This window comes from Charadrius vociferus, unplaced genomic scaffold, assembly GCF_000708025.1.
Source record: "Charadrius vociferus isolate BGI_N301 unplaced genomic scaffold, ASM70802v2 scaffold192, whole genome shotgun sequence".
Taxonomy (NCBI): Eukaryota; Metazoa; Chordata; class Aves; order Charadriiformes; family Charadriidae; genus Charadrius; species Charadrius vociferus.
Window position 1 is genome coordinate 1405295 of NW_009647437.1, and position 17604 is coordinate 1422898.

Consider the following 17604-nt stretch of genomic DNA (forward strand, 5'->3'; position numbering starts at 1 on the left):
CCTTCATCAGTTTTCTTCTCAGTTTGCTTATATGACTTCCAGCAGCAACTACTAGCCAAAGCATAGTTGATTTCTACAGTATAAGTCCAAATTAAGGCAACCTCTGATCTTGCCAAAGACCAAAAGAGGTATGAAAATTGAAGTTTCTCTCAACGGTCAGATATTGTTTCAGCTTTGGGAGCTAAGTCTATATCTAAAAATACTTCCTACATGTCTTATAATTGTGTTAGGTGAAATTTTGCATGGAATAACAGAAAGCATGTTTTTTCAGTAGGCAGCATCCACATGGAGAAGTATGACACTGATTTCAGTGTACTTATTTTTGGCAACACTGTACTTCAAGTAAGTCACAAAGGACCCAACTAAAACAATGTTGCCAGACTTTTAAAATATCGTAGAACTTTCAAGTGTTTCAAAAGCTGGGAGAAGATAAACTTGGGAAGTAGTCTAGCAGGAACAGAGCCTAAGGAGTTAATAAAAACTGAATATTGTTTTCACAAAGGCTTTTTGAAAAAGACTTGAGACATTTTTATAGCCAGAAACAATTAGGGAATACTTGTTTCAGCATTTCTTCCAAACTGGAATGCGACTGTATATTTAAGATAAAATTGCGATATGAAGAGTCTGCTAAAAGCACTTTTTTTTTGTTTGTGCATTTTGTTTGTCACCCAGTGTCACACTAACAACTCTGCATCTCATTCTAAAGCACATTATACTGTGAGATAAGATGAAAAAGACAGTTTTTTGTTTCCCCAAGGGGGAAGTACTTCTGTTAAAAGCATCTTTTTACAATACCATTCTTTCTGAATTACCAATAACGCAAACCAAAGAATTAGATACTGTACTCTAAAATTTAATATTTGTTCAATTCTTATTCATATCCTGTAGACATCCCCATGTGTAACAGGGGAAAGTATGCTAAATGCTTAAACCTACTTAAGGATCCCAAAGATTGAGCATTTCTGTCCTTCAATCAGTGTGCTGTCAGGTCAGGCTCACACATTCAGCAATCTAAGTTCTCCTGCAGTTTTTATTATTGTAACGAAACTCACATTTGGCTTATCAGGTAGATAATAAGAAGGTGGCTTGAAAAAAGAATTTGGTTTGCAGTCCAAGAGAGCCATTGTAACACAACCTTACTTTTAAATGCTCCTCTCAGACTTCAGTTTCTTCAAGAGTAAGCTCTGTAGAAGGTAATGAGCGGCAAAAAGAACCAGTGGAAGGCAGAAAGAATGTGAAGAGTTAAAAAGATAATTAAACACTCTCACACACCTTTCTATGCAAAGGTAGATTTCAAATTTGTAAAACTGTACCACGATTAGGAAAGGAGGTTTTAAAAGAAGTCTTTCTGAAGGAAAAATTGTTTGCAACAAAGACAGACGTGCAGCAAGGTCTTCATTTACTTTCAAGATTGTGCTGCATCTCACAGCAATGTTTTAATAAAGATATGTGCTCTAAGTTTGCAATAAAGCTAGAGGAGCATTTATCAGAAAACTAACCTTTAAGATTCTTCTCTTTATGGAACCCAACTAGGAGCGGCCAGCAATAGTGAGGTCTGAGTGGTAAGCCTTCTTCTTTCATCATCTTCATCACATCAATGGCCAAGGCTGAAAACATTCACAAGACAATTAAACAACGACCAAGTACTTTAAATAAGCATATTTAAAATAACTAAATAAGCAGAGTACCTGATTTGTTGGTCTCCAAAGCGCAACGCAAAATAAACGGTAACGGTGCAGAGTGCATTTTTGCTTCTTTTAACTCACTACAAAATTGCTTCAGCTTGTTCACAGGCTGCAAAGAATTTTAAAACATAATTTAATATATTTGTCAATTTCTTAAATTGTTAAGAATGTCAGATTCTTCTCACATTTAGTAAATGGATATTGCACATGCCAAACACGATTCCTTTGTGAATTTCAATTTACTATGCAAAGTGATATGAAAAAATAAAATCCTTCTTTTATTCTTCAAGAACCATGCAAAAAGCCCTACCATTTGCCATCTTCACAGTTGCATTATACAAAATAAATATACCGTTATTAGTATATTAAGAAAAAAAAAGTATTTCTGTTCTGCATACCATATCTCTATTTACACAATGTTGCAAGAAGAAGCTACCCTGGTCCACATTATCACGTGATAAATGATTAAAAGACTTCAAAATACTGAAACTTATATCTTCAAAGCCGTGAGTTACCAGAGTCAAACACAGGTTCATTGCATCTAACAATTGAAAAACAGAAAACAACAAAATTAAAAAGTGCATATAACTATTTTCACAGTAAACTACTAAAATTAGTGAAAGCTAGGAAAGCAAGTATGTTCTACAAGTATCATTAGCACACTTTTAAACATGATTACCCAATAACATTTGAGGCTACCCTTTTCAGAATTATTTATATTTATCAATGAAATTCACTTTTCCCATTAAAAAGACCATGCCAAAAATTACAGAAGCATCACCACTGTAGCATGACAGAAGGATACTAAATAAAAGAAACACATTTCTAGATATATCAAAAAAGAAAAAATGGATTAAATATAATTAACAGTTATCAATCAGATTACGCATACCCGGATCCAAAAGTGACTTTAACTGCAGATAAAGAAAACTATTTTCAGTGTTTAGCCTCCCTTTTTATGATATTCACAAAGAGCTGTCACAACAGGAATTACAACAGCATTGTTTGAAGAAAAGACTCCACGCTTACTGCTTTCCTATAAAAGCTTAATGAATTTTAGAAGTTAAAAAATTTGATAGATTAATTTTTGTATGTAAACAATTAAAATTGGTTTATATTTAAATTTTATAAAGCGTGATCTAAAACAGCAAATGAATGCACAAACTAACGGCAAAAATATTGTTTTCCCTAAATATTCAAGAGAAAGGTACAAAATTACCTATTTTTGGTAACATTAGTTATTGTTGCAAAAAAAAGGAATGAAAATTAATTCCCTCTCCACCCCAAGTAGCAAAACACTGCTGTAGTAACCAAGGACATACCTGGAATTAATTCCCTTTCAAATCTTATGCGTTCTTTAATATCTTCAATGTACTGAGGATATCCAGCCTTGGCAAGGCTAAAAATCACCTGCATCAGAATCCTATCCATAAGGTACCCTTCAGTCTTCTCAACTTCTTCTAGAGTCTGAAAACCAGAAAAAAATTTAATTTCAATAAACTCCAAAGTAACTCAAACCAGTATAAAATGAAAAATATATAAAAAAAATCTGTTTTTTTCTCCTTTATTAAAAACGATGTTTAGATAGATGGAACATGGTAGATAGAATATCAAAGATCTGTAGAGAGGGCCCTTAACACCTACAGACTGTAAAAAGAAAACAGGACAGATAAAAGCGTAGAACAGATAGTTTCTCTCTAATACCTATGACTACATGAAATCAGAGGTGTTCCCATAGTTAGATGACTTTCAAAAGAAATTACTTTTAAAAGGGGAGAATGATTAATCAAACTTTTTGTTAGTGTTTGGAAGAAGGTTGGTTGATGTAGATTTGTTTCATTTGTGAGTCACAAAACAATGTCTCCCACATTGTCTTCCTTTATTTGGTCCTCTCCATCTGATACTACTTATTAAACTCAAACCAATTTTCTTTTCTCATTCCTTTCCAAATATTTCTTTTGATTTAAAAAAAAGTAAGAGAGAATACTTGAAAAAAATCAGCTACACAAAGGGCTGTAAGGCAGCATTATCTTATCCATACTTCATGCATACTTAAGTTGCTGGTACAAGCTCTCAATAAAAATTCAGTTTTACTGGAAATACTCTGTGGCTTCAATGGAAGCCAAAGAATGGCTCAATGGGAGCAGGATAATCCAGGTTTACTATTTATTTATTTTTATAAATAAATATATAAATATCTCACATGCACTATTTACCTCTAAAAAAACCACCCTGAATTATCAAACATATCTTCTCAGAGTGAAAGACAACTATCTTATTTTTCATAAAGTATGAGAAAGCTTTCAGTTAACCAGCTATTCAGATGCAAAAAGAAAATAGTTTAAATGCTGTGAACTAGGAAGAAACAAGTAATAAAATTCAGTATTATTCCTCCTGCATGGATAGAAAGCATTCCAAAGTTACACTGAACAAAAGATCAAACAAGTTGTACTTAAACTCAAACCTGAAATACCTTTTTGATGCTACCAGCGTCACCCTTTTCAGCATATACATTCAGCAGCGATAAATAGGTGTCTGGACCTGGTTCAACACCAGCCATCCTCATCACTGAAAGGATATTCTCTGCACTCTTCATATCTCTAAAAGAATTAAAAAGACAGACCCTCAGAAGACTGAATCATAACAATGTTTATTGTGACTTCCACATTTTTTCATTAATTAGAATTGGAAACAAAGACTGCAACAAGCATAGTGAAACTTATTTTAACTAAGCAAACCCTGAAAGGGGAAAGTGGAAATCTTTTAATTATTTTATTACTTAGAATACTCCATCTTTAACAGTTGAAAAAGTTCAAAACTAAGTGCACCAAATTTGTACAAAAGTACAGGAATTTATCTTGAAATTGAAGATTTTCAGACACAAGGAAAATATACTTCCTTTGTTAAATAGCCCCGTTTTGCTTCAAAAATGTATAAAAAAGCAGCCTTCTACACATTATTATTAAAACCACCACACTATTCTGCAGTATGTAATTTTTCTGTACAGTACCACTTTCTATTGTAGTAAAACTAAAATAAAACAGAAGAAAAAAGTTATTAAGCATTACCCTGATCTTGCATGACCTTTCACAAGGCTACTGAATACTGCCTCAGTGATTGGGAGATCTTTGCTCTTCATAAATCCAAGAATCTTACTGCAAAATACAAGACAATGAATCATTAGATATTTTCTTCCTTTGAAAAGATAAACGACTGAGCTACTGCTGCTCTGTTGGACAAGTACTACAAAACAAAACCCTGATGTCACTGAGCAATTACATTTGTGGATGCTCCATAATACGCTCATAATTCGGTCATCTTCTTATTTTCAGATGAATTGTATTTGTCACTTTAAAATATGCAGACACAAGGGTGGGGCTGGCGTTTTTATTTTTATCTTCCTTTTACTTATTTCTCATGCCCAGTAATCACACTGTTGCAACTTAACTTTCCTAAAATTAAAGCGTCAGACAGATATCCAGCAAGCCCCGAGTAACAAAGACAACAACAAAACCAGAATTACTGCTATTTGCTCCTTAGTCCACTTTGTTCTCAAATGCCTTTCCCAGTAGCCATTTTTCTTACATAGGCAGTAAGCCCTCATAACCTCACACTTTTTCACGCTGGCTCTAGAAATAACAAAACAAGTTATTTTCTGAGCAACTTGAATGCAATTTGATTTGAACACACTGGTCTATCACTTATTTTTATTTTGCTTGTGTAGGTTCCAGCTGCCTCTAAGACACTGCTCTTCATTGCTTGGTTAAAATACACTTAAACCTCCTCTTTGCTTTGCTCAGTTTATAAGAATTACACTGAAATCAGTTTTAACGTTAATGGTAGGAAATATAAGAAACAAATTTTGTGGAAATCCTTTTAAACATAAATGCAAAAGAATACCTCGCTCCTTCAATGTCACCCTCATTGCAATAAGCAGCAATCAACCTTTGGTATGTAACCTATAAAAAAAGAAAAGGGGGAAGTTAATGATTTTCACCCAATAAATAGACACTAAATATTAAGAATGAAGATATCATAAAAGGGTACCTACTCGATTGGGCTGCACATTAGCTTCCTCCATTCTGGCCAAGAATTCCGTTGGAGAAAACTTATGCTCATTCTGAAGGTAGACTTTCAGTAAAGCATTATAATGGCTTGTATCATACACAGCACCTAAGGAAATATTTCAATTACAGTCAGTGAATGTAGAGTCTCTAAAATCAACATGATTTTATAGCTTTCTCAGGTAATTAATTTTGTATCAATTTTACTCTGTATGAACTTTATGTATAATCAGACTGCTTCCTTTTATCAGTCTTTGAAATCAGAGATCTATTTAACAGCACACATGTTTATGAAAGGCGAAAACATAACAAGAGCACAGTAACATGTGCATGCTATTCCACAGTCTCTACAGCTGTATTTATTTTACAGATTCAGCAATATTACTATCAAGAAGCAGTTCAGCTATGCAACATCTATACATAAATGACTAACTTAAAATAAAAAAGATCATCTGATAAAATAGCTGGTAGCACTAGGAATACTCAGCCCACCAGGTATCAAGGCAACATCTAACAGAAAAAAACCCATACATTTTTACCATAATCAAAACCAAGGACAAGTCCAATTTAAGCATCTTACAAAAAAACCCCAATCTTTAAATTTATTATTAACACCCCTAGATGTCAGTATAACTCCCAGAATAGGAAATAGGTCTCTCACCTGAATAATAAAACTCAGCGTTTATTCGGTAATGCGTATTTGCTCTTACAACCTAACATTTAAACACTATTAAAATACATTCAGTCTTCTATTACAAAGAAAGTAACTAAAGCACATAGCTGTTGTTGCAAGAGGGACTAACAAAAACAACCTACCCAGTTCCTTCATCTTGTCCCATATCATATGGGCTAATTCTGTTCTTTCAGGTGACAATACCTCTGGTAAAAGAGCACCACAACTTCGCAACAAAAGCAAGGTCTGATTATTCCCTGGACAGCCTGCAAGTGAAGCACAACCACAAATTTCTTTACTAATAATTATGCATTTAATATTACAAAAAAAAAAATATTCAAGACTGACCCACTGAAATATTTAAGCATTTTGTATAGAATAGAATCTTCTCCAAGATTGAAGGCTTTTACTGAACAGGATATCCAAATGATTAAACAATGACATTTATGTGCTATCATGAAAAAGATTCATGATAAAACATGACATTTTGTACAGCTGAGCAGATATTGCAAGTAGTACAACACAAAATTCTAAGCTTGAATGATTTGGTACTTTACATTTCCCAATCCAAGATCCATAGATCATTTCATCCTAACAGTGACATAACTTTCTGGTAAATATCTAAAATGGCAAAATACTTCATAGCAGTTCCATAGTATTCCAAAACTGGTGTTCAGAGACATTTCACACTTAAATTTCCATTTCCACTTCGCCCATTGTCAATATAAAATAAATGAGATCGTTCACGTCTAGAGAATAGTGTAGGAAACTAGCCCTGACTTCTGCACTAGCCCAAGGATGTCAGAAACTAACTATAAAATCTGTCTATCTTGGACTTAACTACTACTCCTGAGGCAAAGTAAGGCATAGCTGCAGGATCTATCACCGATTACCCAATAAGCTGGAGACAAATTTTTTTTCAATCACATCTTTATATGCAAACCCAGCCACTTCTAACAAAAAGGAGAGCTCTTTTAGAAAGCAGGATATTGTAGAGGAAAAAAAAGCAAAAAAACGTTGCCTATTCCTTTCCTATCACAGAGAAAGTTATACTTCAGAAGTAATTTCATCTAACGGTGCAAGATATATGTTCACAACATAAATGAGGAAAAAAATCCAGAAGGTTTTCTATCTCAGACATACATGCAGACTTGAAAGACTAAGACTTCCAAAATGAAGTCTAAAACATCACTAATGCTTTGTAAGTTACTTCCAAATCATCATGCCAACACTCCAAAGTTGTGTACAGCCCAGCACAGAGGCAGAAGCTGTTGCTACTAAAGATATCTCCAGTGCTGCTGATTACTCTAAGAGTAATTTTTAATTATACACAGTTGTAGAAACAGCTATACAGCTACAAAATAATGGCAAAATAAAGTAAAAAAAAAAACAACCTCATCAGCAGAAAGCTATATACTGTCTAGATTTAAACCTTCAGGTACCAAAAAGGATGAGCAAATCTAGGATACCAAGTAATTATTGCAAACTATGTTTCAAGAGTGCAATCTACAGCAGAAAAGTTACTCATACAGGGTAAACCCATCTGGGAAGAAATACAAGCAGTCGTGGAGAAAAAAATAAGCAATAATGAGAAAAAAGAAGTAAGTTAAAACATCAAGAAGGGGCAGATACAAATTTCAAATAGCGATCTGAACTTCTGAGGACATAATTGAGTGGTGAGATAAACCATACTTGACTAACTTTTAAATCCCTGAATACAATTTGTTCATGTAGTAAAAATGCCAACGCATCTCCAGTTTCACAATGCCAGTGTAACACTAGTGACTGCGTACCTTGAAAGGCAAAAGAAACAGGAAAAGGTTTGGCAGTATGAGTATGGAAAGATTCAGGACAAGGGAACTGCAGCAAGCACCGCCTTTGGGCATTTTTTGTGGTGCAATTAGAAATGGAAGAACAATACAAACACAGGCAAATCTTTTTAAGAAACCAAGAGTAACCAACCTCCCACACTTGCTAAAATAGTTTTCAACTTTATTAATAAAAAAAGGACTGAATTTTTCATATGGAAATATATGACATTTATTTTAATAGCATCCTAGTTAAATCTCTTGTGAAGTTCTATGATTTTTTTTTCATTATACTTACACAGCCAAAGGAAACCACCATAACCAATTAACCTTTTTGTTAATATGACTTCCTAAAAACTGTGTAACTAATCAAAGATCATGAAGAACTGTAATTTGCACATAAGCTTAGAGACACAAAATTATTGCCAACCCACACTCACTAATTTAAGTTTATACCTAAAAAGGAAAAAGCAGTCAGAATCGGAAAGGATATCACAAGCACAAAGAAAAAACTAAGAAGTTCAACAGAAAAGGAGCACGAAGACTCAGCTTTTAAACAGTGAACAACAAAACTTTTAAAAGCACAATCCCAGGTATACAAGCCATTAACAGTTCAGAGCAATACTATTTAAAACTAAAACAATACATGCTGTCATTGCTAAATATACTCAGTAAGTACCACTGCTAATATTTATCAAATATCTCCATTGACCCATCGTAACTTGTACCAGACCTAATCAACTGTGATACCTGATTTGCAAAATATTAACATAGTCTGGCTATTTTTAGCCAAAGGGGTACTGAATCTGTCAGAATGAACAATGCCTCAGCTGTTTATTTTTGTTTTATTAAAAAAAATAAAGTTTTTCTGTCCTGAATATCCACAGCTACAAAGGAATGGGGAAACTTGGGGATCACCTTCACACTTCCCTGCATAACTCCATTTTTAAACAAATGGCCTCTTAAGAACAGCATGGTTTATTACAGATATTTTAAAATTATGCTGTGTAAACAAGACAGATAGGATCCCTGTTCAGTGTTCACAGTACAGTTATATGAGGAAGGTGTAACGTTACCAGATAAAAATCCACAATAAGCAAGACGATTTGATAAGAGTTCTTAAAAAGCACACCCAATTTTTACAAGACTTATAAATCCCCAAAGGCATCAAATCCTGGAAAAGTAAACGTGTGCATTTAAAACAAAACATCACCTCTAAAACGTTTAAACTGTTCAATTCAATATATGTAGTAGATTAAACAACATGCAAAGACAAAATATAAATTAGAACTCTTTCAATTAATTTCGTTGGTTTGATGAATTGTTATACTGCAGCTTTAAATTTAGCTTTTATTTTTTCTAGTTGGAAACAACTTACCTGTTTTGCATATTTCATGGAAGACTTTCAGTAGAAGGGTTTTAGGGATGCGGCCAGTTTTTCTGACGGAGTTATCCAGTCTATTTAATGCCCAGTCAAACTGCCAGGTCTGTCTGTTTTGAGTTTCTGTAATTGGTTCTTCTTTAACACTTCCCTCCTGTTGAGGTGCAACTGTAAGGAACCTCATTTGGTACATAACATTTCTGCTAAAATAAAAACAAACAAACAAAAAAATAGAGATTGCACTTCTGTGAATCACTTTGCAACTATACTAGTCACACAATGTCAAAAAGATAATGCACTTTATTTCTTGTTGATGAAGAGTTTCTCAAAACATGCCATATCAATATAAACAAATGCAGGTGATTAATTTGAGTGTCTTTCTACTTAAAAAGATGTAGTCATGTGTATTTTCTCACAGTGACAACTTTTTCTCTGAGATTTTCAGTTAGATTCACCTCATGAATTAAATGGTTCAAATACTATTCCCCAAAAAATGAAAATTTTGAAGTCATCCAAGTCTAAAAGTCTATTGTCCTATTACAGGTTCTCAAAGAAAGCCTTTGTGCTTTTGAAAACAGAATCCAAGAATAGTCAGGGACATCTCTTCCAGAAGACAGCCAGTGAAGGCAGCAAAATATATCTTTCTTTTCAACTAAAATACACAAACTAACGCGGAGGTCCGTGCTTTAGACAAGCTTATCAAACAGCTTAAAGAACAATGGGATCATTCCCCGTTCTTCAGAATTTACATTAATGAACACCAAGTAGTCATCCTGTGATGTAAATCACACATCAACACTGGATTAATTTTCTCAAAACAAAGTATGACAATGACAAGAAACAAAAGGAGGAAGCATTCTTATTTCTAGCAAAACAATAAGAGCTTGCCTTTTTTAAAAAAAAAACAGAACAAGTTGGTGTACATAAGAATACGAACATGCTATTGTGCCAGAGTGGAATTGTGAACAGCCTGCACAGGGCAAATTACCTTTATACACAAGCACTTTTGGAAGTCTGTTCTCAATTGTCCTTACAACTGCATAAAATAAACCAGACTATCCTCCTCCAGAATCCTATACAAAGCAATTAACACATGTTGGATGGCAAAAATAAGGTTTAGCAACTACTGAAATTGCCCTCCCTTGTCTCTGGCTCTCTAGCCAGCTCTTCAGCTAAATTTCTTTAAGATCTCTAGACTAGTTCAAAAAAGAACTACTTGTTGCACTCCCTGCTTTTACAGATGCTCAGAGTCCTACGTAGTAATGGCTGCATATTTTTTAAAACGGTAGTCTAGAAGTGAGGAGTGCTGGCATTCTCTACAAAATGATTCCCCACACCTGGAGCTTTTTCACAGGTATGTATCTCCGTTGCTGTTTTGTTTCTCACCAACCAGTGGTAGTTTAAGGCCCTAGTGCAGGGAATCCAGCAGAGGATAAAAAGCCTGCTGGCAGTTCAGTGTTTCAGCAGCACTGGCTGCAAGCTGCTAAATGACATAAAGAGCATCAGTTGGGCACACATCGGGTGTGGTGGTTCACCGTCTAGTTGCCTCTTGAGAGTAGGAAGTAGCCCAAAGACCACCTTTTTCCTTGCTGTTTGAAATCTTGATTTGATAACTGAGCAGGCTGTGAGTTCTAGGAGTAAAATTGTTTAAATAAAACTAGCCTGAAGCAGAATCTCTTTCCTAACGGACCTGTGAAAACAGTTTAGTAGATTTGTTTGATTTTTGAAGGCATTTAAAAAAAAATCCTTTGGTAATAAGAAATAATCACTACTGTTTGGCATTATCTTTTTCAAGTAATCAATTTTTACATTTCCCAATCTACTCTGATTTCCTCACAAAGAATTTTCCAGAGGCCAGCAAATTATCTGCATTTTATTTGGCATGGGAAAGGACAAAGAAGAAAACTGGAGAAAGGAAAAAAGACTGCCAAAAAGGAAAGATCCCCTCTTTCAGTCTCGGTTCTATCTCCTTCTAGATGCAAGTTCCCACTGATTCCTTTGGGATAGCTCATATTTTACTCAGATGCCTCTGTGAACTTATTTAACTCACTAACTTGGCACAATACCAATTCAGCCACTTTTACAAAAAAAAAAAAACCAAAAAACCAAACAACTACTGTCCCATCAGGTTAGACTGGAAACAGCTCATGATGTCCAAAAAACAGCAGAATGAACCAGAAAAAAGCAACGGAGTAGGAACAGATGGCTAAAATCAGAGGAACTAGGAAGAAAAAGAAGAAACTGAAACACCACTTTTGGTGGTACATAGCTGATCAGATTAACACTATCAAGCTCTTTTTTGTTGTTCCTTCCCTTTCCTCTTATCCTTCTACCTCATCATTTATCCAGAGACAGGATATCATTAGACAGAAATCATTAGGCTAATTAGAGTAAAATCCAGTAGTGCAAGGTAAGAATAAAAGATACAAAATCTTAAGTCCTCTTGGGTGTAACAACCAAATGAGATGTCTACAACTTAGATAAACTCTTTAATAACACATAAATACCAATATTCAACTATGAGCTAGCCAATGGATAGCTACAAGAATGAAACTGTAATGATTGCAAGCTCTTTATCTTAAAGATATAGATAAAAAAGTGAAAAATTTATCATCCACTCTTATATGCCCACTAAAAAAAGCTATTTGAAAGCTTTTCAAGTCAGGTTGGAAAAAATGCTTTGGAAGCAAGCACCAATGCAGGACTTAGTGTCTTTGTAACACAGAAAATTATACTTTGATTTCCATTAACAACCAAAGCACAGTTGGAAAAAAAAATCCTATGCTTCAGATTAAAATTGAAATGTCTTCTTCTGTAAAAATTTGCTACTGTTTTATAGTATTTTGCAAATTATTGAATTATATCTTATACAACATAGCACACTTGTAACCATAAACTATTGATATCCACAATTCTTCTTACGTCCCACACTAAGAAGGCCACCTTTGTAAGATTCTCTGTGTCAAAAGTCACAAACAATTTAAGCACTTGCACAGCTCCATCAAATTAAGCATGAAGATAAAAATTGTATATGCATGCTAAAAAATATGCTGGTTAACAGCATGAGAGGACTCTAAAGTCTCATTTGTTACTAAACTCTCCCTGCTTAGTATTTAGCATGATGCTGTTTATACCATGAGTTTAGAATATTATACTATATCAACTGCTACAGTTGCACACTGTAAAATATTATATTCTTATATGAAGTGTTATTTTTATACACCAACTCAACCTTCTGAAAGATCAGCAGAACTGGGCATTTCTATTTACACCCCCCACCCCCGCCCTATAATCAAATATGGCACTGACCAAAGATATTTTAAGGAATGGCAACATAGTAGTCTGAGTTTCAATTTTAGAGAGACAAGGGAAAACAGTATGAGAGTATATAACAACCTGAGGAACCCTTAAACTTCCACTGGCATCCACTTCAATTACCATTATCAATCTGAAATATGTATCTAGAGTAAGACTCCAGTGTACCTTGTCATCTATAGGCTTTCAGCATTTGAATAAATTACATTTTTAGCATGATTTAAGGCACTGTGTAATGCTAAGCCAATCCCATAGTAGGAATTGGTTAAAAATAACTGTGGCTTCAAAAACTGGATGAAGCTGCAGGCATCTACTGTCTTGAATTTGGTTCTTAGCATTACAAATCAACTAAGAACACAAAACTTTGAAGGGGAGAGGGGGGTGGGAAGTTAAGAGCTCACTATTCTAAAAGATGAAAGATTGAGCAGACCAGAAAGACAGCTTCCAAAGAAAAAAAGCAAACTTAACAAATTAAGGGTACACAGTATCAGGTTTGATTTCAGGCAATCAAGGGAAGGACAGAGGAATGCAGCAGACGACATACTGAAAATTGATACTAATGGCTCAACCTCCCTGTGAAACAGAAGAAAAAGCTAACAAAATGCAGCAGTTATCCATGCATCAGGAATCTTCAACAACCTTATGCAATTCTTCTTTGATTATTAGAAGTTGAGAAAGAACACATGATTAAGGGGAATAAAAAAAAAAAAAAAAAAAGGCGAGTATAAAAATCAGGGAGGCCACGTTAACCATTTCAGTCAGGAGGTCACAAAAAGGCAGCAAGAAAGGCTTCTAAATATAAGAAAGATGATTTTAGAAAATACATGCCTCTTAAAATGAAAAAATTACAGATCATACACTGTTTATCTTTCAAAAAATGTCAACTGCAACTCTACTGTGTAAATCTTAACTGTTTTACCATGACTAAATTTTAACAAGCAGATGGAGGTGTAGGTGAGAATAGGGAAGAATGATCTAAGTGATTTCTGGAAAGATTAAGATATGCTATATTTAAAACACAGAAATGGACCTTACTCAGTCTCCAGTCCTTTGGAATTACCTTCAAAAATTCACGAAAGTTTTGGGAAAAACAGAAGAGTAATCAATAAAAAATACGGACTGATATACAAGCTTTTGGCACCATGTTACCTGACAATTCCATAAGCAAAACAAGGAGATGCAACGTACTTTACAAAAATACGGGTGCAGTTGTTGTTTAGAATATAAATATATAAAAAAATTAAAATGTGCTGATAAGTGTTTGTTGACAAATTGGGAACATATTTTATGGGATTCAAATTTAACTGTCTCATGACCCAACTGGGAAAAGACTGGTATGATCCATGTCCATTCAATAATTTCATTTACAATTTGGATGACAGAAGAGTTTAATAAACTTATAAAATCTGTAGACAACACCATAATGGTGGCAAACTCTTAGAAGGAGAGCCTTAGACTTCAGCGTAATCTTGATTAAGTAATCACATAATGTAATAATGTAATGGTTTGAAATCAACAAAAAGAAAATTCAATACAGACCAAAGAAAGTTGTACCTTTTGGACAAAAAACCAAATGCAGAAACATAAGATGGTGTACAACTGCTAGGCAACAGTACAACCAAAAAAGTACTGAAAATGAGCCACTGCTAAACATGAAACACCACGCACCAAAAAATAAAGCTTCAACTCTTCAACTTCTAACAAAAGCAACACAGATAAAATACAGATAAAATTATTCTGCTTGTCATGGTGTGTTTACTCACAAAAAAACAAGCTTAAAAGACTCCAAAGACTCATCTATCCCATCCCACTCTCCAAGCAGAGAAGTACCTAATACATCAGGCATCATACTGGTAATATTAACTGTTGTAATATTAATTATAATGAAATATTAGGATACCTCGACAGTCAAACTTTCTCATTTGAAAGCTCATAAAGTAAGATTAGGAAGGGGGGAAAAAAAAACAACCCACTATCATGTATGACCTTGGCATCTCTGATCCTGCCTCAGTGCTAGATGTTAGATGACATAGTCTTATGATGTAACCATATTTTTTTCCAATTATTTTGATTAACTTTGTTCAGAATTAAATGCATGATACTTCTCCAAGTACTGCAATGAATGCCAAATATTTACTTTCATCAACTACCTTTAAACAGTATTTTAAGATTTTCTCCATGTGAAACATTATATTTGCAAACACTTGAAGCTGCACAGTAAACTTCAGATCTGTTTGAATTTGCAATCTGATTCTGCCCAACAGGTGTAATTTCTCTTTACTGTGCTTCAGAACTGTTTCTTTGTACCTACCCAGAGAAGCTCAAAAGGATATATTAAGCCCTATAAAATGAACTCTCTCCTACTCCCACAATCACAAGATTAGAAGTAGCCTTCCGATACTTGGGCCTTTACATAATTGTACCTTTACAGTACCATTTTCAGCTTTGTCTCTACAATTGTGAGGATTTAAACTGTAGACCTTGCCTACACAGGAAAAGTTAACCAACCAAACGTCGGTAATCCCAACAACTAACCACCCACTACAGAGTGGTAACTTTTCACCTCCAATTTAGCTTAAAACATTTAGAAAGTAGTTGAAGATAAACTCGTAAAAAACTTATGCAGAGATGAAGTGTGTATGGGGAAATTTATACCAAGTCAAGTACTACAATTCTTCTATGTTTGCAAGGGTTTAGTGGGAATCCCAGTACCGTACTAAGGTACTTCTATGCTTTCCATATTTCGAGAGCAGAGAGCAGACTAAAGGCAGTGCTTTCAATTTCCTAAAGGAACAAATCTTACACACCAGCTTGAGTAAAAAATGCCCCATCTTTCCCAAAACTCAAGTAGGCGATTCCAATATTCTGCCTGGCAGCAGCAGAAAGTTTACTTTCCTTAAAACTTGAAAAATTCTAAACATTCAAAAAAAAAGAATTACAAAGCCACCATATGGATATTTGCCTCCCTTTAGCAGAGCCACAATAAGGTACTTGCAGTGCTTTTTCTAAGAAAAGTACTGAATATTTTGTTCTTTCTAAACTAAACAGGCAAAAGGTGTACGAAATAGTTTTCAAAATACAAGCCATGCTCAAAGTAGAATAATGGTAAGCTTAAGAGTTAAAATTCATCACTGTACATAAAACTACTATAGACTCAACATTAGTTAAATTTACTAAAGGCAAGACTAACCATACCACCTGAGATCCCAGCATGATTCACAGACTACTTCCCCTGACTTAGCTATGGTCACCTACAAAAAAAGGCCACAATGTTCAGGCCACTGTATCCTTGTCTCAGTGAGATACAGCAGGATCCTATGAGACAGAAAATGTTATGTTTTTTCATGTAGACTGAGAAACCTCAAGTTTCTCAGAGGGTATCAAAAAAACTTTGCCTAAGTGATTCACAAGAAGCAAAGCAGAAAAACTTTGCTTCCTGCTATTTCTTAGGAACCCTCCAGACATTTTATTTCCATCAGTAAAACACAAGCAACAACTACAACAACAGTGCAGCTTGTGAAACTTTACTAGGACAGTGTTGGTTCAATAATTACCAAAAAGCAAGTGTACTGAATGCCTTGTCTGCATTTAAAGTCCATTAATTCTACTGTTTTGCTAATGTAAAGTAATTAAGCACTCAATTCTACATTTTTGTCCACAGGTGATGGATTGCTGAGTATGACAGCAAATAGTCAAAAGACATTAGTTTGTTTGCAGCTAATTGAAAAAAAACCAAAACAAGAAAAACAACCCCCCAAAAAACAAACCAACAAGCTACCACACATTAAACCGTGAATCATTTGGGTTTTTAACTTAGGGCTTACCCAAAGCTCAAATCAAATCCCCCCAGATGTTAAACGAGGTTCTTTAAAAGGATATTCTCACTTCCATCTCTCCAACATGCTTCAATCTTATATAAGCACACCACAATATGCCGAAAGTCAACAGTATTTACAAGGACAACTTGAAAAGCATTGCACATTGTACCCTCTTACCAGCTTCACCAGCAATAACTCTTCTGAATAGAATACAGATCTTGCAAAAAGCAGGTTTCACTACAGCACAATTTGCTGTTTGGGGAGATGATCTTTGCTCCACAGTCCCAAAAACTGACATTTAAACTCACAGACAAGAATCTCAAACAAAAAGAGACAACAAAGCCAAAGATGCCTTGCATGTAGATTCCACTTGATCTTCCTCCTCAGCTATACTTTTATGTTTTATGGCTTAGGAGCCTAACTGCTCTCCTCTTCTGTGAGGACAGAGTGTTGACTTCCGGATAAATATCTTAGCACTTGCACATTTAAGTGCAGTTCAGCAATACAGCTGCACTGATCTAATATCACACTGTCATCATGCAGGGTTCCCGCTTCTTTTGCCAGTGGTCCCACCTTCCTAGAGTTCATCAGATCCTTAACTGATCCAATAAAACCTGTTAATCTTTTAGAAAACTTTTTCCTTGCAGCCTAGCAAATAAAATCAGATGAGTAATAGGTCCAAGAAGCACCCTGATTTAGAGCAGGACAAGCTGGCCAGGAATGGGAGGGTGGTCACTATGGGAAGAATGGAGCCAATATCCTTCCTCTCAACGTGAATTTTGCCACCACAGCTGTAACATCAAACCATAACATAATCACCTAAAGTACGCAGAATAAAGTCCTAAAAGAGATTCTGATGT

General features: G+C 34.8%; 1 protein-coding gene across 1 annotated transcript in view; it reads right to left on the minus strand.

Annotated features, from left to right (window-relative positions):
* Positions 1–9807, minus strand: part of LRPPRC (leucine-rich pentatricopeptide repeat containing) — an 82033-nt gene extending 72226 nt beyond the window's left edge. Inside the window, exons 1-10 of the mRNA XM_009880657.1 lie at positions 9609–9807; positions 6566–6688; positions 5737–5858; positions 5586–5644; positions 4754–4840; positions 4159–4285; positions 3008–3152; positions 2084–2226; positions 1689–1794; positions 1500–1607 (exon numbers count right to left, since the gene is read on the minus strand). Coding sequence (XP_009878959.1) covers positions 1500–1607; positions 1689–1794; positions 2084–2226; positions 3008–3152; positions 4159–4285; positions 4754–4840; positions 5586–5644; positions 5737–5858; positions 6566–6688; positions 9609–9804 — 1216 coding nt within the window. The 5' untranslated portion in view covers positions 9805–9807. The remainder of the gene's footprint in view (positions 1–1499; positions 1608–1688; positions 1795–2083; positions 2227–3007; positions 3153–4158; positions 4286–4753; positions 4841–5585; positions 5645–5736; positions 5859–6565; positions 6689–9608) is intronic.
* Positions 9808–17604: the final 7797 nt, after the last annotated feature.